The 20,263-nt window shown below is 42.7% G+C and overlaps 1 protein-coding gene across 1 annotated transcript in view; it reads right to left on the reverse strand.

Annotated features, from left to right (window-relative positions):
• Window positions 1–19,749, reverse strand: part of fgf22 (fibroblast growth factor 22) — a 28,715-nt gene extending 8,966 nt beyond the window's left edge. The window contains exon 1 of the mRNA XM_032526891.1: window positions 18,424–19,749. Within this exon, the coding sequence (XP_032382782.1) occupies window positions 18,424–18,796 (373 nt within the window). The 5' untranslated portion in view covers window positions 18,797–19,749. The remainder of the gene's footprint in view (window positions 1–18,423) is intronic.
• Window positions 19,750–20,263: the final 514 nt, after the last annotated feature.

Genomic DNA, 20,263 nt, shown 5'->3' on the forward strand with positions numbered 1-20,263 from the left:
AGGCCTTTTCAATACGCCTAATTCCAGAGGGAAATGTGTCACCTGTGCACAATTATATTTTACACCATAGTTCAATTTACAATGTATTGCTTTTTGAAGAACCATTGAGCTTTTCAGTGTTGCTTGCACAGAGCCAGTATTTGAAAATCATTTGAGCTCTTGACACCTCGCTTTCTGCCTGTAAAAAACCTCCTTCACAGAAAGACTCATTTTGCTTCAAACAAAGCTCTTGTCGGATCATCTAACCTCTTCTCCGATGTTGGAGTTATGTCCAGCTGCAATTTTTGGAACTTTCTGAAACAGACAATCCAACAATCACTGTAAACCTGATTTACGCAGTGATTGGGCAGGTGTGTCGAGTTGTGACAGTAGGCCAGGTTTGAACTTCACTCTTGTAGTGCGTCCACACTAGTGGAATTCGCTTTCAACTAAAAATCTTTTTTTTTTTTTGCTTTAGCCTGTTGTCCACACTAAAATGCTGTTTTTCTTACTCCGAAACTGAGCTTTGTTAAAATGTTATAACACGTGGGTGTTAGTGTGTACAGCGAAAACTGAAGTGTTGCTAAACGATTGTGTAATCTGACCTGTGTGGGTCGGGGGTAGTGAGGCTATCACCAGACCAAGCCAAGCTTGATAGATTTGAGATTGAGCATTGGTCTGGGGAGTCTGCTCAGTATTTTCTCTGCACAAGGAGGCGGGACCAACGCACGGATTTATTAAGAGAACTGGATACAGTGTTCAGCGGGAAGTCCCATACATTCCAATGACAGTGCTCAAAAGTGCATAAAGCAATCATGGAGCTTGGATCTTCTGCGTTGACTGGCCCATGACGTCACGATGGGTATGCGCACAAGCAAAAGTTTGTTTGTGTTGTTGTAGCAACCGGTGACAAAATGTTCGTTCATGAGCTTCATTCTCGTGTCTCTTACAAGGGGGTAAGCTTCTCCTCTCTAAGCGTAGCTCCCATGGCGCCATTTTAATGCTACAAAGCCATCACCTGCAGTTAGTTTCCCATTGAACGCCATTCATTTTGGCGCCACTTTGACAGTGAATAACTTTTCATCTGAAGCGTTTCAAGATTCTGTTTGTCCGTAGTTTATTACTAAAGGAAAACCCCACAACAATGTATAAAAGGCTCCGTTACCTTGGACCTCACGTTATGGCTCCGTAGCAGATGTTTTTGTAAAAATAGGCTAACGATTGCATCATAACCACGCGACTTACCGTCGCATAGTCAACAAATCACTGTATTGCCAGGAGAAGCATGCAGGCAGTTTTGACTTACATTAGCTGTTTAGGTTTAATTACTAATGTTAACTAGCATATTAGTTAGCAGTAATTACCCTGTGCCTATGTTATCTCCTAGCATATACCTACGCTCTCCGTCTCTGCTGATTGGGAATGATTGAGATTTCTCTTGGCACAGCTACCGGAAGACGTACAACTTTCAGGCAGGTTGCCCACATCAAATAAATAACTGAAAAGCGGACGAAGAGCCATGACTGCCTACGAGGGTGCAGAGTTATTCCCTTTAGTATGATTTATTGAGTTGAGACTACAATGGCATGCAAACAAAATGAGTTTTTGGAGAAAGATACTGTGGCAGAGGGATGCAGCCAGAAGGAGGATTGGGACGGTGTCATGTGTGTGACCTTGACCAAATAAAAAGTGCCACCACCCAGAAAGTTCAACTGCCATGTGACTTTTCTGAATATGCTGCCATTAAAAAGAGATCTGTTTTACTTGCAGTCTGAAAGGCAGCCAAGGATGACAAGCAACAATTGCACTCAGCCCTTTCATTTAATGGTCCATAAAGCATATTTATGACATTGATTTGGAGCAGGACCATTGTTTATGCCCTGACAACATAATGTTGAGCCACAAAAAACTGATGATTGTGATTATGGCTCTCAGCACGTTGCAACTGATCAACTTCAAGACAAGTGGTGTGTCACCACAACAATCACTGCTTCTGAGGGCATTCAGGGAGCATGGTCACTGCTCTTCCTTCATCTAAAATGCTCTGTTTGAGAGATATAATAAAAGAAATATTGCAATGAATTTAAACTGGGTCTGATATGGTGATTTAGCTGTGCGAAATAAAGAAAAATCCAATACTCAGTGCACAATACACTGATATCTCTCCTGTGTGGCACTGCGTCAGTGATGATCTCCCTGCAGTGAGTGGGTAAATTGAAAGCTGATCTTCAATTTGCTGTGGAATATAGCAGTGCTGCCCAGACAGAGAAATAACTTTAAGGAAACACAGTTTGCTGGACTGAAATAGTTTGGAATTTGACTATGATTGTATATGTATTTTACTGTAAGCAGCCCTGCCATGTTTGTTGTGAAGGTGAACTCAGTTTACAATACATCCACAATTTATAGTGACAGTTGAGCTACAGCGACCTTCTTTTACTTTTAGATGTTTAGGAAGCTTTATTGGTGTGACTGAGACACACCAGCAAGCATTTAATTTTTTTTCGGTTTTGTGAGGATATATGGATGGTCTTTTTGCATATTTAGCTACATGCCTTTCTCATTTCACACAGGTCGGGTCAGGGAGGCCCAGACGGGAACAGCCCTGATCAGCCCCACACAGACTCTAGATTAGTTGAAACCTGAGGATGGAGTCGAATCACAACACATATACAAAACACACCCGAACTGAGTCAAAGGCAAGAGTAAACATGATCCTCCTGATGAACCAAGACTTCAGTGGGTGACTGAGAGTCTCTCCTGGTAAAGTAATCTTTATCAACCAAACTTTTGACCCCTGGGACAAATCCACCCGATACATCCTTTGATTCACACATGGTTTGGAATTCCCTAAATGGCTATTTCCAATGCTAAGGAGGCCAATGTGAGTTTAAACAGTTGTTGGTGAAAACAGTGTATGGCATGTCGGTCTAATGCAAATCGTTGCAATAACTAATAGATATACGGGCAAAAAAAGTAAATCCTCTAAATAAGTAAAGTACATTATGTTTTCTTCTCCACTTGCATAATATTTCGTATACTCCTGCAGCTGTGTGGTCCTTCTACCAGCATGCAATGGGTGCTTCTCCTGCAGCCACGTCAGTGTAAAGGACAGCTCTAACTTGGTGGTCAGCTGTGTGCTTTTAAAACGTCAACACTAACGTTGAAAAGAGACGTGGTGTTTAGGGACTGGACTGCTCCTTAGGCAGAAATGTCGGAGCAGGTGTTTTACATCTGCTTTCATAGACAAAAGTGCCTGCTTTGACCCGACTGATTGGAGTGCCACAGTGATTTTATGCCCTATATCTTTTGTAAATTACATTCTGAATAGGGTCTTCTATAACACAATTACTATTTTTACTTACGTACGTTTGAAAACATGCCAAGGATATTACCAAAGTCAATTTATAAGCAGTTGCACATGTTTTATCTACTTTTCACATTGCAGGTTTACTCTCCAATTTAAATGTTTTTTATCTAGTTTAGTTTTCATACAGCTTTTACGGGGTTTCAGGTCCATATTATGTTTTGGTCATATCCAGGGAGAGCTGTGCTCTTCATTCTGAAAATAAAGTTATAGTTCATTATTTTGGGTAAAGTTGAGGGTTTGTCAGGATTTCCCTTTCATTACTGTAAACACTCTAGTTGAGTCAGTCCATAACGTTTCATTCATAGCGATGAAATTATAACATTTATTTTTGTTTGAATAAGTGTGATCAGGCTCAAAATATATGATGCAATGCCTTTATTGGTTCAATGGAGTGACCTGTTCTGAAAAGCAATATAAAATTTACAATCTCTGTAAAGGAGCTGTGACTGCCACTCTGAGACGTCTACTGTTCCATCAGAGGATTTGTGCTTTGGTGTATGTGTGTGTGTGTGTGGCCTTCCGTTGCAGAGCAGAGTAGCTGTCAGACTGCAGGTTGTACCGCCCTCCTTTCCGACAAACTGTACCTACCTCTTTGGTCTCTCTTTCTTAGACTGGTTCTCTCCCTGCCTGGGTCACCCGTCCTCTCCCTCCCTACCAGCCTGTCTGCAGCGGGTCTCTGGACATGCATCATACCTCTCACAGGATTGGGATGTATTCATCCCTTACTAACAGCTATGACATATGTCTGCTTCAAGCTGAGCCGGAATGATCACACACACACACACAACACACACACACACACACCACACACACACACACACACACACACACACACACACACACACACATTCAGCATGAAGTTACAAATCTCAGGTTTTGGTCAGTTTTTTTGCAATAGCAGAAGAATTTATACAACAAAGGTAGGAAGTAAAAATAGAATTCTCCAAGACACTAGTGAAATGAACTTTCACTACAGCCCTCGGTCTCATCATCTGCCATATGTTAGTCAAAGCAGCACATGTCAAACCAACACGCCAAGTTATTCAGTTCCTCAAATGAGCTCAGACTGTCTGGAAGTCTGAACATTGTTTATCTTGCCTAATTTAACTCTGGATTCCTGGACAGTTAGGAATCCTTCAACTCGACTCATGTTTGATCAAAAGGAATTCATAAAGTACATAATTTAAGTAACAACAAGGGAAATAAGAAACAGCATTATTTTTGCACTTTTCTTTTTTAACACACTTGAACCTTCACAGATCTAAACATGGTGTCACTCTTTCATTAAATATGTACACATGGTGTGCATGTGTGCTCCCATTTCAATGTGACAATGTCCTCTAAACCTTCAAGAAGTAGTCTGCAAGTGTTGGGTATTTTTGTGAGTACATTTCCTTGCATGTGGCCCGCCCCAATAAAGAAACAGGGACGATGGATAGAAAGGACAAGAAGAAAGGAGAGAAAAGACTGGCAGAGGGCTGGTCTTCCCTGCCTACATATCACTTGCTGTTCCCACATTCCATTTAAATCTCTGGAGGGATGGGAGTCAAGATGAGACTGATAAGACTTTTTTTTGCCTTTTCAATTTTCAGTAGCCAGTGCCTTTTGTTAAGCAACGGTTTTCATTATTTTTAATAATTATTATTATTACTGGCTTTGCTCGTAACTGGCACGTACAAATTATTTCAGAAAATGTCTGTTATTTACCAAGGCTGCTGCCGGAGGGACGATCCTCCATTATAATACCTGATAATGTAACATCACCTCCTGTATAATGTTCTCTTGCACATCTCCATGAATTTTGCATCCTCTTGACCAAAGTCAGGGGTTGCTTTCCTTTGACTTTGTCAAACTATTCCCTCTTTGTTTCCAGCTCTTCTCGCAGCTCTGTAGTACTGGGGATATTAATCTCTTCTGTTTTTAAATAACCAAATGTCATTCATGAAGAAATACCTTTGCACAAATTACAAAAAGAAAATCTGGAAACAATTTGAAGTGCACTTTCTCAAAAGTGTTGTGCAGTTCCCCCAGCCTGCCAGACTGAGCCACTGAGGGAGGTGTAAAGCAGAGACAATCTTCTTCTCTACAAGCCGGGCCCAGTTTTTTGGAGCCTGTGAACAAGCCACATGGTGGTGATCCGCTGAAAGCTGACTCCCGAACTCCCCCGGCCCCAGCCCCGGCCGCAAGGGGTGACATTCTCTCACACACAATCCAGAGGCTGGTCCTCTTTCAGGACTCACACTCTGCCCTGTTACCCCCCACCCTTTTATATGGTGCTGCTGGGAGAAGTACTCCAGGGATTAGCCCAGCCAGGTCTTTCAAAGGCCATTAGAGCAAATTACAGGTATCCTCTTACCAGTGCGCTGGGACAGGCCAGGTGAGGGGCGCAGAGGCCAGGCGGGAGAGCAGGGGTCAGCTTGGGACAAAAAGACAAGGCCACCCTGGGCCCCACTCTATCGGAGTGTCTCCTGGCTCCACAAACTGGTAGGCCTGTATCTATGAATGGCTCACTTGATGGGACCTCAGAGACAATGTCTCACCACCGTAACTTAAACCTTTCTTTTTTAGTACTCCTCCACCCACCCCCACAACTCACTCTCCCCACCCGGGTTTTCCTGTCTTTCGATTGATGTGGGCATGGCTTTGCCCAGATAACAGATCACACAAAACGGCTATAAAAAATGGGCAAAATTCAACAAAATACAACACAAAGTTTTGTCATATCGACCGCGGTATTGAGAGTATGATTTAAATTCTGCAAAAACTCTACACTTTTGGTAAGCGCCGTACAAATAGCCCTGCATCCAGCCAAAAATTTCATTTGAATCCCATTAACCATTTCTACTTTAAACCTAAATTTAAATTGTAATGGCAACCACACAACCTTTATGTGTGTTCTGTCAATGTATCAGTATGCTGCAGGCATCATGAGATTGATGCTGTTGATAACGTTTTGGAGATGGCCACTGGGTGTTCCGCATCCTGCTATTTTCTTTTCTCTAGACTTCTCGCACATACTCTCGCCCCCACACACACATGCCTCTTGGCCACTTGTGCCGGCCACACTCACAGAAATACACACACACATGCCTCACCCAATCCCCACCGGTGGATGACAATCTCGTGGAGGAGTTGCGGAAGTGTTTCATTAGCCAATTACCGCTGATAGATAAAGCCCGCGTTCCCACAGTCCGCAAGGCCGGGGGTTAAATGTGACCAATTACCCTCCATCCCCTCACAGGACAGATTAGTCTGTCTGATTTATCCCCAGACAGAATGACCCAATGCTCCTGAATCACCACCCACATCTGGATATATGTGTCTATGTGTCTGGTTGGCAGCTGTATGTTAAAAAACACTGCTTATACAGTCAATGAAATGGCAAAGTAATACTAACGGGCACTGCAAGTGAGTGCAAAGACAAGACTTTAGTGAAAAACTATGAAAAAGATCAGGTCAAAGATTGCAGCAGTACTGGTACTGTTCTACCACACACACACACACATGCCCTTTATCAAACAGTGATTAGTGCATTTGCATGTCCTGTCAGCATAACTCTATGGTAGTTATACCGCTGAACACTGACTTCCTTGGTCATGCTAAGCTGTGATTGTATGTAATGAAACATCAATCAGTTCATTAGGGCCCTCCAGGAGGCTGAATCAGAGGGAAAAGACCCTCCGCTGATCAAACCCCAAAATTACAAGCATGGTGGGGGCAAGTCTGCCAGAAAAGGTAACACTAGAGGACAACCTGAGGGAGTGGGTGACTGGTAGGGTGAAAGGCTGGTGTAGTGAGGCTGAGGGATAGCGGAGGTGAAAAAGGTTAATGAAGCCCATGGTGTACTCGTCTGTGTCTGTGTGGCACTGAGGGGCCGCAATCCTACCGACCGAGAGGCCTTTTCTTTAATCAAGGAGGGCAAACTGCCTCTAAATCAAGCATCACATCCGTAACAAGTGAACAGCAAACTATCAAAGGCTTCACAGATAGTTACGAACAGATCTGCCCGCCAAGAGCTTTGTGACTCACGGCTTCTGCAGTTTCCTTCACTTTGGTACCCTGGGAGGGGCAGCTGGGACGGAGGGATCCACATTAAACTGAGGTCATTCTCCTGTGCCACTAAATTGCAGTAAGCTGGTGTGTTGCATCTGTGGCTGGTTTGGTTGGCTGTCCAGACCAGACTCAGCCACCCTGAGTGGAAACATAATCAAGACAAAACAAAGGCCTTGTTTACAGTCTCCTACCTTCATCTTCCCTGGTAGCTATTGAAGAGCATCCGTATCTGAGCCAAACCAGCATTCCTTGTCAGTTTTAACCACAGCAAAGCTGTGCCTATATTGGCAAATGCAGTTTTTATTTTTTAGATTAGATCAGAGTGAGCCAAGTGAGCCACTTATTTTACATTCCACTTCAGCAAAATGAACTCAGACCTTGCAGGTGGTGATTGTACAGGCTGGCTTCATATCCAAGTTATCATTAGTAGAATTTCTCGACTTGTAAGTAGCATTTGTGTCAAACTCCAGATCATGATTAGGAAACTTTTCAGTAATTTTCTGAAAGTGGAGACTTGAATCCAACCAAACATGGATGTCTCACATATCCTGAAGTTTTCTGTTAAGTAAAGGTATTTGAACACAAATATTTTGGATATCGTCAAACACTGCACTTTCCCAATTGTACATGTGAAGCTAATTTTACTGGGCATGAGGAGTACTACTCCGCCTGTGGAAACAGTTCTATAATGTATTCTGTAGTAGGAGAAGTTAAAAGGTTTGAAAATAATGACCCTCGTAATGTCATATCTCGCCTCAGGCTTGAGACTTACAAGGAGGGTCTAATGAAATACAGAATATGCCGTGTTTGCATCATAGGAATTGTAGGATCCTTGGGGTTTTGGATCTTTACCCATATTTAGGATAGCTGGGCCTCTAATGCTTCAATTATGACCATTATTTGTTTAATCTGAGTCCCTCCCTGTGTGTTTTCTTGTTGTTCTCAGGACTTTGTCAATCACATCAGCTCTTTTCATCTTTCCTGGAAGCCATTAAACAAAAAGACCACAGTTTTTTTTGCTGGTAGTTCTGTATTCAACAGCGGTCTGAAAACTCACAAAATCCGAGTTAGCTTGGAGAATACTACCAACTGTGAGTGTGTGCATGTGTGGCTCAGAAATGCTGCGAGGTTCCACTGAGTGAGCACCAGGACACAGAATATTCTCTGTGGCCTGAGCCTGCCCCAAATTTACATTATTAAAATGAGATGGGCATACAGGGAGGTGACAGAAGGCACAAGAGTGAAATCAGGGCCCTGTCAGAGCTGTCACTTGCTCCACTGGCCAAAGGGCCCTGACCTCAATCCTATCCACTGCAGGGGAGGAGAGGGGGGAAATGGAGCTAGCAGGAGACAGAGAGAGAGAAAGTGAGAGAGGGATAGTGAAAGATGAAATTTGTAATCACCTTTCAACAAGAAGGAAGCTGCGTTCAGAACAAAGTTCTCAGTGTCCATACTGGAGGAGCCTGATGTATAGTGTAGACTGTACTGTCCTACTTCAGCTTTATCACTGCATTGCTTTGTGCCACCCTCTGTGTTCTAATGAGGAGCATGGCCTTCCAGACGGGAAAAATTTCGGCACACACACACACACACACACACACACACACACACACACACACACACACACACACACACACACACACACACACACACACACATTGAATTGAGTGCAAGGTAAGGTCTGGTTCATATTAGCCGTTAGGGAGAGGAAACACATCTTTTTCAGTTTAGGGTCCACTTCATGCTCCTGCAATGGCACAAGTATAAACACAGGACCATGCTTTCTAAAATGTATACACACATTCAAAGAGCCCTGACATGATACTTACATCCTGCTTGTGTTCGTTTAGTGAAACGGCCTCAGAGATAAAAAGCAGGTACGGGTGGATGTTTGTAATGCATCTCAAAGAAGACGCTGTATGGTCTCAACCTGTTGGTATGCCCAGACCTGCATCGGAGTCGCTGTTTTTAGCCATCCACATTTGCATTAATTATCCTACTTCCAGGAAATGCATTTGCAACATGGTTATTCAGTCCAGACAGAAACTTCTCTGCTTCAATTTGTAAGGCACAGCAGCATTAGCGTCTAGGTTGTTAACTGAATGGAACATAATCGCACTGATTACTTGTTCGCTTTCATAAAATTGTCTATCCAAATTGAAATCAACACAAACCCAAATATAAGCATGTGATTTTTAAACACTCTCACAGTCACTAACATTAAATCTAATGATACAAAAATCAGGTTAAGGTCCAATTTAAGATATGTGGTAATCAGTATAGTATAGCCATGAATTAATATTACAGTTTTTTTTATTGCTAAACAACAGTGGACACTGGAGCTACAAGTGCAAAACTCTAACTCCAGTCTGCACTACCAACAGTCACCTGGGCTAAACAGTTCACATCAGCTGCATAACGCATTCCAGGCCACACATCTCTGGATACATGTCTCAAAACAGGCTCAGTGCACCACACACCATGAACAATCCTCACTGAGATAACACACACTGTCATTCTTAACACACCCAGAGTAAAAACACTAGCATCAAACAACAATACAGAAAATTCTAACTTTTCATCTTTACGGTTTGTACAATTTGAGTGACTTCACATTACTCAATAGTTTCTTTAAAGAAAAGATGTGGATTTTTTGTAATATACCAGCAGTCAACCAACTTCGTTAAGTAGGTCCATTTTTACTGTATTGACATTACAGTGACATTACAAGTCTCTCATCAGCATCTTGTAGGCTACTTGTCGCAAAGTGACGCATGTGCAACTCACATCTTCACTCAACTCACATGGGGCAGTGACACATTCTATAAAGCTACTCTGAGATCGCTTATTCACATTTGTATTGAATTTCGGCAGCAAAAGAAACTAAATGCATGCCTTTACTAAACCCAACAAAAGAAAAATGTAGAGAGGCTTCAAGAGAAACTGCAGTGTAAAACACAATCCATGGTCAATACAATATAGCATCCTCTATCATCTAAAGGCAGACCTGACACGTAAAATAATACAGTTTCTGTAATTCTATGACTGACTAAATGTTCCTGTTGGGAATGATGTGATTTTGGGACATGTTTGCAGTGTTTTGGTAGACATAGTGTTAGTGTTAGTGTATTATTGTGTTTTGAAAAAAATTGTGTTGGAATTTAGTTCACAATGTGTGATTTTGAGCATAAATTTACCCGTTCTGCCAGTTGTGTGTTGTAGGTGTGTTGGTGCGTTATGAGGTTAGAAAAATTGTTACAGTAATATTATTGAAAAAATTGTCATAGCAATCGTAAAAAAACTGTAATCCGGCCTCTCCAGCATCATGCAGCAAGTTTACTTCATCACATTGGATGTCTGCATCATCTCTAAATACTAATGAATGGGCCGTTTCCATTGCTTTCACCTATATTACTTTTTGAAAAACATCAAGAATGCATTTTTACTATTGCAAAGATATAGTATTTTTCACTTTTTTATAGCTGTGTGTGTAACCTCAGACATCTTACCTGGACATATTGGAATCTTTGCTCTTTTTCTTGATTCTCTCAAATGGATAATTGTTTCATTCTTACTGTATTTGGTGTTTGTATACGAAAAAAGGCTTTTTGAGTTTTTAACATAAAATAAATAACATATGTGTTCACTAAATGTCTAAAACAAGACACTTGATTAGGCTTTCAGCTAAAATTACAATCAGCAGTGTTTGATAGGCACCAGACTGAAATCTATTCTGTTTTGAATGTGTGGTTAACCGTTTTGACAGCAGCGCGTTGACATTTGAACAAAGTGCTGTAATTCCACAGTATTGTGCAGGTTGGGGTTAAAACCATGGCGCAAGTGTGTAGAGGTTTGAAAACTGTGTTCAAGCAATGAAAAAGGAACTAGAGTTTGGTCCACATGAACTGCTGCTGTGCAGACTGTAGTTAGAGTTTTGCACATGAGAGTCCAGTTGTGCCCATTGTCATTTAGCAATAGAAAAAAAATAAACTGTAGTATTGGTACTTTATGGACTGCAACAGGAATGTAGAATAAATGTACACCAGTTTTACATTTGGGTTTGGAATTGAAACTTAAAAAAATGCTGTGTGTTCATTCTTAACACTTTGAATGGCCGATTTGGAGCACTCCTATTTTGTTTTCATCTGTTTAAAACAGTAACAGTGATTCACCACTGGTTCTTTATTTTGATTTACATATTCATGGTATCATACGATCTTATAAACATGCCAATCTAGCGGCACGTCTCTACGGATGGCAATGTCTGTCGGTTCCCCACTTTAGACTGAAATCAGATGGATTGTCATCAAAGTTTGTACACATATTTAGGGTCCACAGAGGATACGTCCTACAGACGTTGGGGATCCCCTGACTTTTGGTCGAGTGTTTTCTAAAGTATCAGTTTTGGTTTTGAGTGAAACGTCTTGACAACTATCAGATGGATTGCCATCAACAATTTGTGTAGACATTCATGGTGCCCAGAGTAGGAATTCTACTGACTTGGTGATCCCCCGACTTGTCTTCTACTGTAGCACCATGTCAACATGACACCATTTCTGGTGCTCAGTATCTTTTTTTGCTGCACAGATGAGTGTGATCTGTAAAATAAAGTGTAATTTCCAGTTATGATCCTCAGTGTGATGCAGCACAATTTCTCCACAGAGGTGTGAAGAGTAAACATATTTCCAGTTTATTACACATTGGTGCTATGAACTATATTTTTATGACTTGAATTGCCTGACAGCAAGTCAATATTTATCTACACAGATTGATGGGCAGGGTGCGGTTGTTCTTTTTGGTTGTGTAAATTGTGTGTGGTTGAGATTAAAATCTAGTAAAAACAAAAGGGTGGGGAGCCCCATATTTACCTGAATGTTCTTCTTCTTATTGCTTCCTTTATGATATGGACCAAATCCTACAGGGAGGGTTCTCTGTCTTCAGGGCAACAGGTGCATTACATTCCTGCTATTATTGCTTCCTAGGCTTGGACTCCTTGTGATGTTAGGTTAAATCTGAACACCTTTTAACTCCTGTAGCTTTAGCCAGTCAGCCGTAGCTGTATTTAGGGATGCCAAGTTGTTTTTTCCCTGTGTCTAGCAGGGGTTTTCTTTCAGCTTCTTTATTCTTGAGCCAGTGGTAGAATGCCTTCCAAGACATGATGTCTGGCTCAGTTCAAGCAGGGAGGTGAGAGTCTTTATTGGAAGGGTCAAAACAAAACCATTAATCTGTCTTGGTCTATCTAAAGTTGAAGCAAGACCTGTCTCCCTGGACTAAATGGTCTGATTACGTCAGTGTGTGTGTGTGTGTGTGTGTGTGTGTGTGTGTGTGTGTGTGTGTGTGTAGGGTCCGAGATGTGAGTGGCGGCTGCTCCTTGCTGAAAGATTACTTTGGCAAATGATTTCAAACATGTGGTGCTGCATGAGTAAGACTAGCTGGCCGACTGTTCCCATCTGATCTAATTAATACTCATTTTACACCTTTCACACAAAAAGCACACAGTAATAACAGTGCTAATGTGTTCTCATTGAGGAAAAGGCCAAACAGTTTACCCCCATTTCAAAAATGTACTGCCTGGCTGAGAACATGTTCAATGTTGCATTGCCACACTCTAATTAATTGTGGCTCATTACAATAAAGTATAAAGCACCTAAATCATTGAGGGAGTAGCTTTTGGATGGCAACAGATGTTCATAGGAAAAATACGGGAAATTGTAGTATAACGGTTACTTTTTCTGGCCCAAAGAATATATAGAATCAAACCTCTATCTTGCTCTATTACAATCATTTATCAATTTCTGATGTTCAGATATTTCTTACTTCAAGTTTTTAGAAATTGATAAATTTGAACCATGCATTCAGTATCATTCTCCGTTTTTAAGAAGCTTCTCAGAACCTTTTTATCAATGGCTTTAAGATCCAAGGAGCTGGTTACTGGCACTGTGAAGTCTTCTCTTTTGTGTTCCCCTCACACCCACAGGATGTCCAGAGCTGTGTGATGCTATAAAGGAATTGGCTGCTGGAGCCAAAGTCAGACTCTATAAACCTGCTGATGAACCCAGTAAGTCTCATAAAGGAGCCAGAGCCAGACTGCTAAAGGTTGTTAGCTACTAATTGCTACATTTCTAGAGCCCATTCATGATATCAAACCCTGGTGGCAGAAACCAGGGATCCTAGGCTAATTAGGGTGACACTGACACTCTTGTCCTGCAATGTTCCCAGGACAGTGATACAGGTGTGTGGTGTGTGTGTGTGTGTGTGTGTGTGTGTGTGTGTGTGTGTGTGTGTGTGTGTGTGTGGTGTGTGTTGTGTGTGTGTGTGTGTGCGTGTGTGTGTGTGTGTCTGTGTGTGTCTAACAGAGAGATTTAACATGCATGCGTGTGCCAGTGATGTTTTATTTAGCTTTCAGCCTCTTGATACCCGGAACAGCTGGCAAAGTGTCGATTTTCATTTGTCTCCCACAGGCTGAGGCCATGCTCTGTCCTTATTGAAGGGATAATAAATGCATGATTCGTGGGATTTTACCCTCCTGTTGTCATCCAAAATGTCCACAAATCCACTCTCAGTTGAGACGACCCAGAGGAAACCTTACATAATGCCTAATGAGCAACGGGAAACGCTCCAGCACTCCTCTAGCCTTTAATTTCCACCTCAATACTGAGCAGAGCACGCCCCAGCCCTTCTCCTAGCCTCATTAACATGTGTATTCTCCCGATTCAAAACACCAAAGCACTTCCTTCGGCCAGGTGCTTCCCTCTTTAGCCCTTCCAGCCCCTGTGTGGTTGGTCCAGTCACACGTTCCCGCTTGAGCTCCACCAGAATTAATGGTGAGTCATGGTAAGGATGTATAATGGCCAGGACAGAATGCACTTTCTTACACCTTTAAAATGGCTGACAACTTGGAATAGACAATTTGTAATGTCTTTAGCATGTGTGTACCATTGTCCCAAAATCGCATCGTAGATAACACATGATATGATGATGGAGAATAGTGGTGTTTTTGAGTCTGACTTTATGTTAATTCAAAACATTTAGGGCTTTGTATGAATATTTCATTTCTGATTAAAAATATCTGTTGTAGTATATAAACAAAGATGAGTTCTTCACTGTATATGACTGTTCATGACTGGTATACATAATGATACCATTTCCTGAGTATGATGCATGATTGAACCAGTATTTACTACACTTAAGTTCAGTTTACCCATACAATAAAATATGAAGAATTTTCTGGTAGATTAACTCTTCCTCACTCTCATCTTCATTTCTTGCACTTGCACTTCTTTAACGTTCATCACTGCCACAACTGTTGAACTGGTCAAACCTTTTAGGAGGATTTAGTCGTCTGTCTGCAGCACTCGTCCTGTCTTTTCCCATTTCAAATTCAACTCAGTCTCTCCTTGGCGAGTGACAGAATCCCCTGTCTAAAACAAGGTTGAATAATTTCCACAACATATTGCAGTAGGGTGGAAGATTTTCTTCCCATGGGTCTTATCCAAGTTAAACACACTCATAAACTAGGAAAACTCTCACATCAAACAGCAAGATGTTGCACACCAAGGGGAATTTGGTAAATACAACACACCCTGGCTGAGAGAGTTGCGCGGCTGTGTAGGCAAAGGGAGTCTGGACGCAGTGACTTCTGCGATTGTAACTGCGTGGTGAGGTGACCTTATTTCCTAAGGCTGAATGAGTTGTCACTACCTGGAGACTGCACAAACCTCTGATGTATTCAGCCACACACACCCAAAATGTAACAGTCCATACATTAAATTAAGATGAAAAAATGAAACCTAAAATTACATAAATGCAGTGTGGCATGGCAAAACAACAGCTAGGAATTTGTAAAACAGACAACAGAAATAACAAAATAATATAAAACAGGCTTGTGATTCAATTCAAATTAGCCTGCATGTATCACAGTAACTTGATTTAACTTCCATGATTCTAAATGGACCCCCCCGTACTCTCTATTCCATACTACTCTACTTAGTTTTATAATTTGCTCTTGCAATTGATCATGATTTGGTTGCTGGGCGTGCTGTAGCACTGTCTAATTAGCAGGCTATGACCGATGACCCAGGACAGGATATGATGCATACCTGCCTCTGGAACTTTTGTAAACACTTGGGTGTGTTTTTCCCCTCATCATTTCAGCTTTGCCATAGGTCCAAAGAGACCCTCCCCTTCGGTCCCTCAAAGTCCTGTATTTTGTCTCCTCTCGTGTCTATTTGGACAAGTTATTTTTAGAAAATTAGATGATAGTGATACGTAAGTGGACCTATATTTAGAGTGCGTCGTTTCACCTGCTGTAGCCAGATAATAATCCAGTCACATATCTTGTCTGATTTCTATCTCTCCGGTTTGGTTAACAAATGCATAGTCAAGTTTAAAACAAACTTTAGGAATGGATTCTGGATACCTGAAATTCTGTCTGTCTGCCTGTCTGTCTGTGCGTGTGTTGTGCGTGCGTGTGTGCGTGTGTGTGTGTATATATTTGCTCATGTGTGCACACAAGGCAGGATTCTTCTCAGAACACTTTGGAAATGATACATTTTCAGCCTGACCTGTGTGTTTTTTAATTTCATCACTCTGTATCTGAAAGGGCATTTTAATGACTGCTGCACCATATTTTTGAATGTCATACCAGTAGCTAAGTCTGACAAACAGAAATGCATTCATGTATCTCCCTTTAACCCTGTCCCTGCTCTTTCTTCTCACTAAGTCAGTCTTTCTCCCTCTCTCACCTCGTCTCTCAGCTGTTCCATGCCCCTGCTCCACTGGGATTGATACAATATTTTCCAACCTTAATTAGCAGAGAGCTGTTGACTAATTCCAACTGTTTTTGCACCTGAGAGTTGGGAGTTGGTGCTGGAAAAATTGAGTGGGGTGGAGGTGAGGGCCTGGGTGTAGCAGGCAGAGCTGTTGGGGCAATATAGCTGTGTCGACAAGAGTGTAAGGGCAACACAGAGGACAGAGGTGGAGTCAGTCAGACTGCTGGTCCGCACTGTGGAAGCTCCATGAACGGCTCAGGACTGTCCTGAGCTCAGGTATGGTAGGTTAATCTTGCACAAAACCATGGAGGAATGTGAGAAATTAAAATACAGTCAACACAGTCCAACATTGTATTTTTCTGTGTGTGTATGCACAGGTTTTTGAAAGCATTTCTGCGTATGTCTCAAACCTATTTCTGGCCTCAATCCCTTTCTTTACATCAGATAGAACAAGATATTTCAAAAGTATTGAAAAAAATCCTTTAATGAAATGTGTCCTCTTTCTTGTTTGAGACTTGTAGTGCGCTGTAGTATCGGCATCACTGCTCTTGTCATTAAATACGCACAACTTCCTGCTTGTCCAGCCACTCCAATCTATAGAATGGCCACCAGTATCAGTATCAAGAAAATGTCTGGGTCAGGGGGCTCTAAGTCTGATTGAAAGCCTCCGTGTGTGATGGCAGTAACGGTAGCCACACACAGAAGCAGAGTGAAACCTTGAAGCAGCCTTAAACCAGATCTTCCCCATTGTGAGGCGCAACCACAGACTGACCACAAGGTCTATATGACCGCTGGTTTGGCACTGTGCTCAGCTCAGGGTGCAGGTACACACTCTCCCTCTGTGTGAGCAAACAGATAGAATCGTTCTTTCCACCAGAGGATATGAGAGAATGATGTTTAAAGTGTATGAGGACATTACGTTTAAGGGGACTGCATTTCTTTTCACAGAGAGCTACTGCAACCACTTAAGTATTAATGACCATGACTATGGCAAGAAAAAGCATGAATTACACAAATCCTCAGCCATAACTTTCGCTACTTTCCAAAGATTCTGAATACCAATTCAAACTGCTTTGTGTTGCTACCACTCTTCCAGTGTCAAATTCAAGCAAAGCTTGGGAGTAATATTTTAGTATGGTAGCTGACATATATTACCATTAATTTGAGAGAATAATGTCCCAACTTGGAGCCCCCAGGTCCAAAACTTAACACAGTAATAATTCATCTCAACTTAAATTTCTACAAGTGTGTGTGGTTTCTAAACATTCTGCCAGGTGACTAATCCCGACAGGTTAACAAATGTCATCCAGTCTGCCGCTTGCAGCTTATTGAAACAGTGGCAACAGACTGGCTGGCCTGTTAGCTGGACGCAGCAGCTGCTCCTGTATGGAAAAAACTCTGACTCACACACTTGTATAAAAAGGCATTAACGACCAAATGCATAAATATTACCGTCAAAGGCATAAACGTCTCTCAGGGCTATCCAGTCAGTCAGTCAGCCAGTGACTAATGGAGAAGGAGGTCAGATCAAGAGCAGAGTTGGCTCATCTGACCTGGTCAAGCATCTGAAAGACGCCCATTGTTGGACACAAACAACTTCTTCTCAGGTGTCCCTGAACCACAGTTTAGGCAGAATAATCTGGGTCTATCTGGAACTGCATCCGTCTGAGAAGGTGCTAAGAGGCGTGATTGTGTGGAGAGCCACAGACTGCAGAAAGGTTTACAGCTGTGCTGTGTGCATGAGGCTCTAAGCCAAACGCTTTTCTCTGCACTTTAAATCTGACAGCAGTCACATTATTTACAACAAATCAAACTGTGAACGATACACATGAATTCCGCGCTTGCATTTGTCAGAGGAATGTGTTTACGCTTACACCTGCTGCTTACAATTGATGCACTTTCATCACAGTTTTGACAAGTTAATCCCCAGTGAAACTGGAGCCCAGGTGGCATCGCCAACTGATGCTCAATGTCTCTCCTCAAGTCAGCCTTCTCGTGCTGACTGTCCCATGAGTATTCTTAAATCCACATTAGGGTATTCCCTTCTTACCTAGCAACGCGTCTCTCATGCTCTAAACACAACACAAATAGCCCAGCAGTGATAGAACCATAGGATATCCCTATGAACTGCTATAAAAGTGAACAGATAAGAAAGTCCAGCCATAAAAATAAAGAATAATGTCAAAGGGCAAACTGTACTCTCTGTGACATTCAACACACATGTGAGATTCAGAACTTAGGTGCACTTACTGTCTGCGAAGTTTTTCCGCCGAGTGCCGTCCACCTTGCCTGCTTTGTCAATACAGAGGAAGAACTTGTTGGCAGAGTAAAGTCGCCGTAGTCGGACGTCGCCCTCTAGGTGATTGTAACTGCGAGTGTGCCTTTCCAACGTCCATGAACAGTTGATGCCACTCGCCAGCACCTGAAGGGGTTCATGTCCAACCCCAGGAGGACAGGCCCCTGTGGCGGTGCCAGCGGTGACCAGGAGCAGGGTGAAGCATGCCAGGCAAAGGGAGGCTGCACTGGATAGGGGGAGAGGACGTCCGGCAGAGGCTTCAGTAGTGGTGGTGCCAAGGCCAGGTTTAGGACAGAGATGAGCTACGGACGGCGTCCATCTGCACATGGTGGGTCAGACTCCCAAGGTGCACCTTGTGCAAGCTGTAGGCATGCTGATGATGGGGAGATGTCCCAGTGGAGAGATGACAAGAGGGTGGGAGTCCTGAAGAGAGAAGGGAGGGAAATGGCACTCACTGATCCTCTGGATGTCACAGACGACCAATCTCTACTGACAGCAGGCCTTTCCTACAGCAACAAGCTTGGGAAAGTCTCTCCAGTTCTCATCATCAGTCTTATCTTGTCTCCAGTCTTCGATTCTGTTGGTCCAATCCTTTTAGTGTTGTTATTATTGAATCCACCTTTAAAAGTTCGTCTTTAGTGTCGCTCCTTGTTTCTCCGTTTCTTCTCCTCCTTGGACTGAGGTCTTCTTTTCCCGTACCACATATAAAGTCCTGGGCTGTATGAGGATGCGCATGTGTGTGTGTGCGTGTGTATGTGTGTGTGTGTGTGTGTGTGTGTATGTGCAAGAGTGAGTGTTTGTTTGTCTTTGTGTGTATAAATATGTGTATTTTGTTTGAGTGTGTGTTAAGTATGTTTGTATGTGTGTGCGAGTGTGTGTGTGCGTGTTGTGTGTGTGTGTGTGTTGTGTGTGTGTGTGTGTGTGTGTGCACCTTGCGATGCCTGTCTGAGCTGCTGACCCGTGGCTGAGAGGGAGTTGAATGAGGGTTGGTAACGGACTGTGTGCGTGTATGTGTGTGTATGTGTGAGTGTGTGTGATACTGAAGAGAAAGAGAGAGGGAGTGAGCGAGTATGGGAGGGAGAGAGCCGGTGTGTGTTTGCGACAGAGAGAGAGAGAGAGAGACAGACAGACAGAGAGAGAGAGAAGAAAGGCAGTGAGAGTGTGTCTGTGTGTGTGTTTGTCAGAGTGAGCGGCAGTCAGCGAGTGTGTGTCAGTGAGCACGGGGCAGTGAAGCAGTGAACGGCCTCACGCTCTGCTGTGTGCAGTCAGTCAGTCAGTCAGTCCTGTCTTCTGTGGAGGCACCGGTTGAGTTGTCCTGCGTTTTATCCTGGGCAGGGCCAGCATCTAGGGGGTTTGAAATAGAGAGGGTGGGGTGGAGTGGGAGGGAGGGGGGGGGGGGGGCGGGGTGTGGCCACCGCACTCATTCATAAACCATTTCAAACAAATGAGAAAGCCTGCATCAAGCACCGTCCCCTTTCTAGTCTCTCTCAGAAAAGTCGATTCTGTGAGAAACAATTTTTTTGCTTTTCACCTGATGAATTTATTATCCTGTTTCTTTTTCTTTCTACACCTGGAAAGACTTACACGCCCTTTGCTATCCCATGACCTTTGCTGTCTTTCCCTTGATGTGAACGGTGAAGCATTTTGGAACACGGTCAAATCAGCTCCATTACGATCCCGTGAACCAGCTAGGAGAGCGTTTTTTTGACACCTTCACTCTCTTTTCTTCTCTCTGGCCACATGGGTCAAATTAAGGGACCCTTTCCATTTTTTTTTCTTCACGCTGCTGGTTTG

This window comes from Etheostoma spectabile, chromosome 9 (assembly GCF_008692095.1).
Source record: "Etheostoma spectabile isolate EspeVRDwgs_2016 chromosome 9, UIUC_Espe_1.0, whole genome shotgun sequence".
Classification (NCBI taxonomy): domain Eukaryota; kingdom Metazoa; phylum Chordata; class Actinopteri; order Perciformes; family Percidae; genus Etheostoma; species Etheostoma spectabile.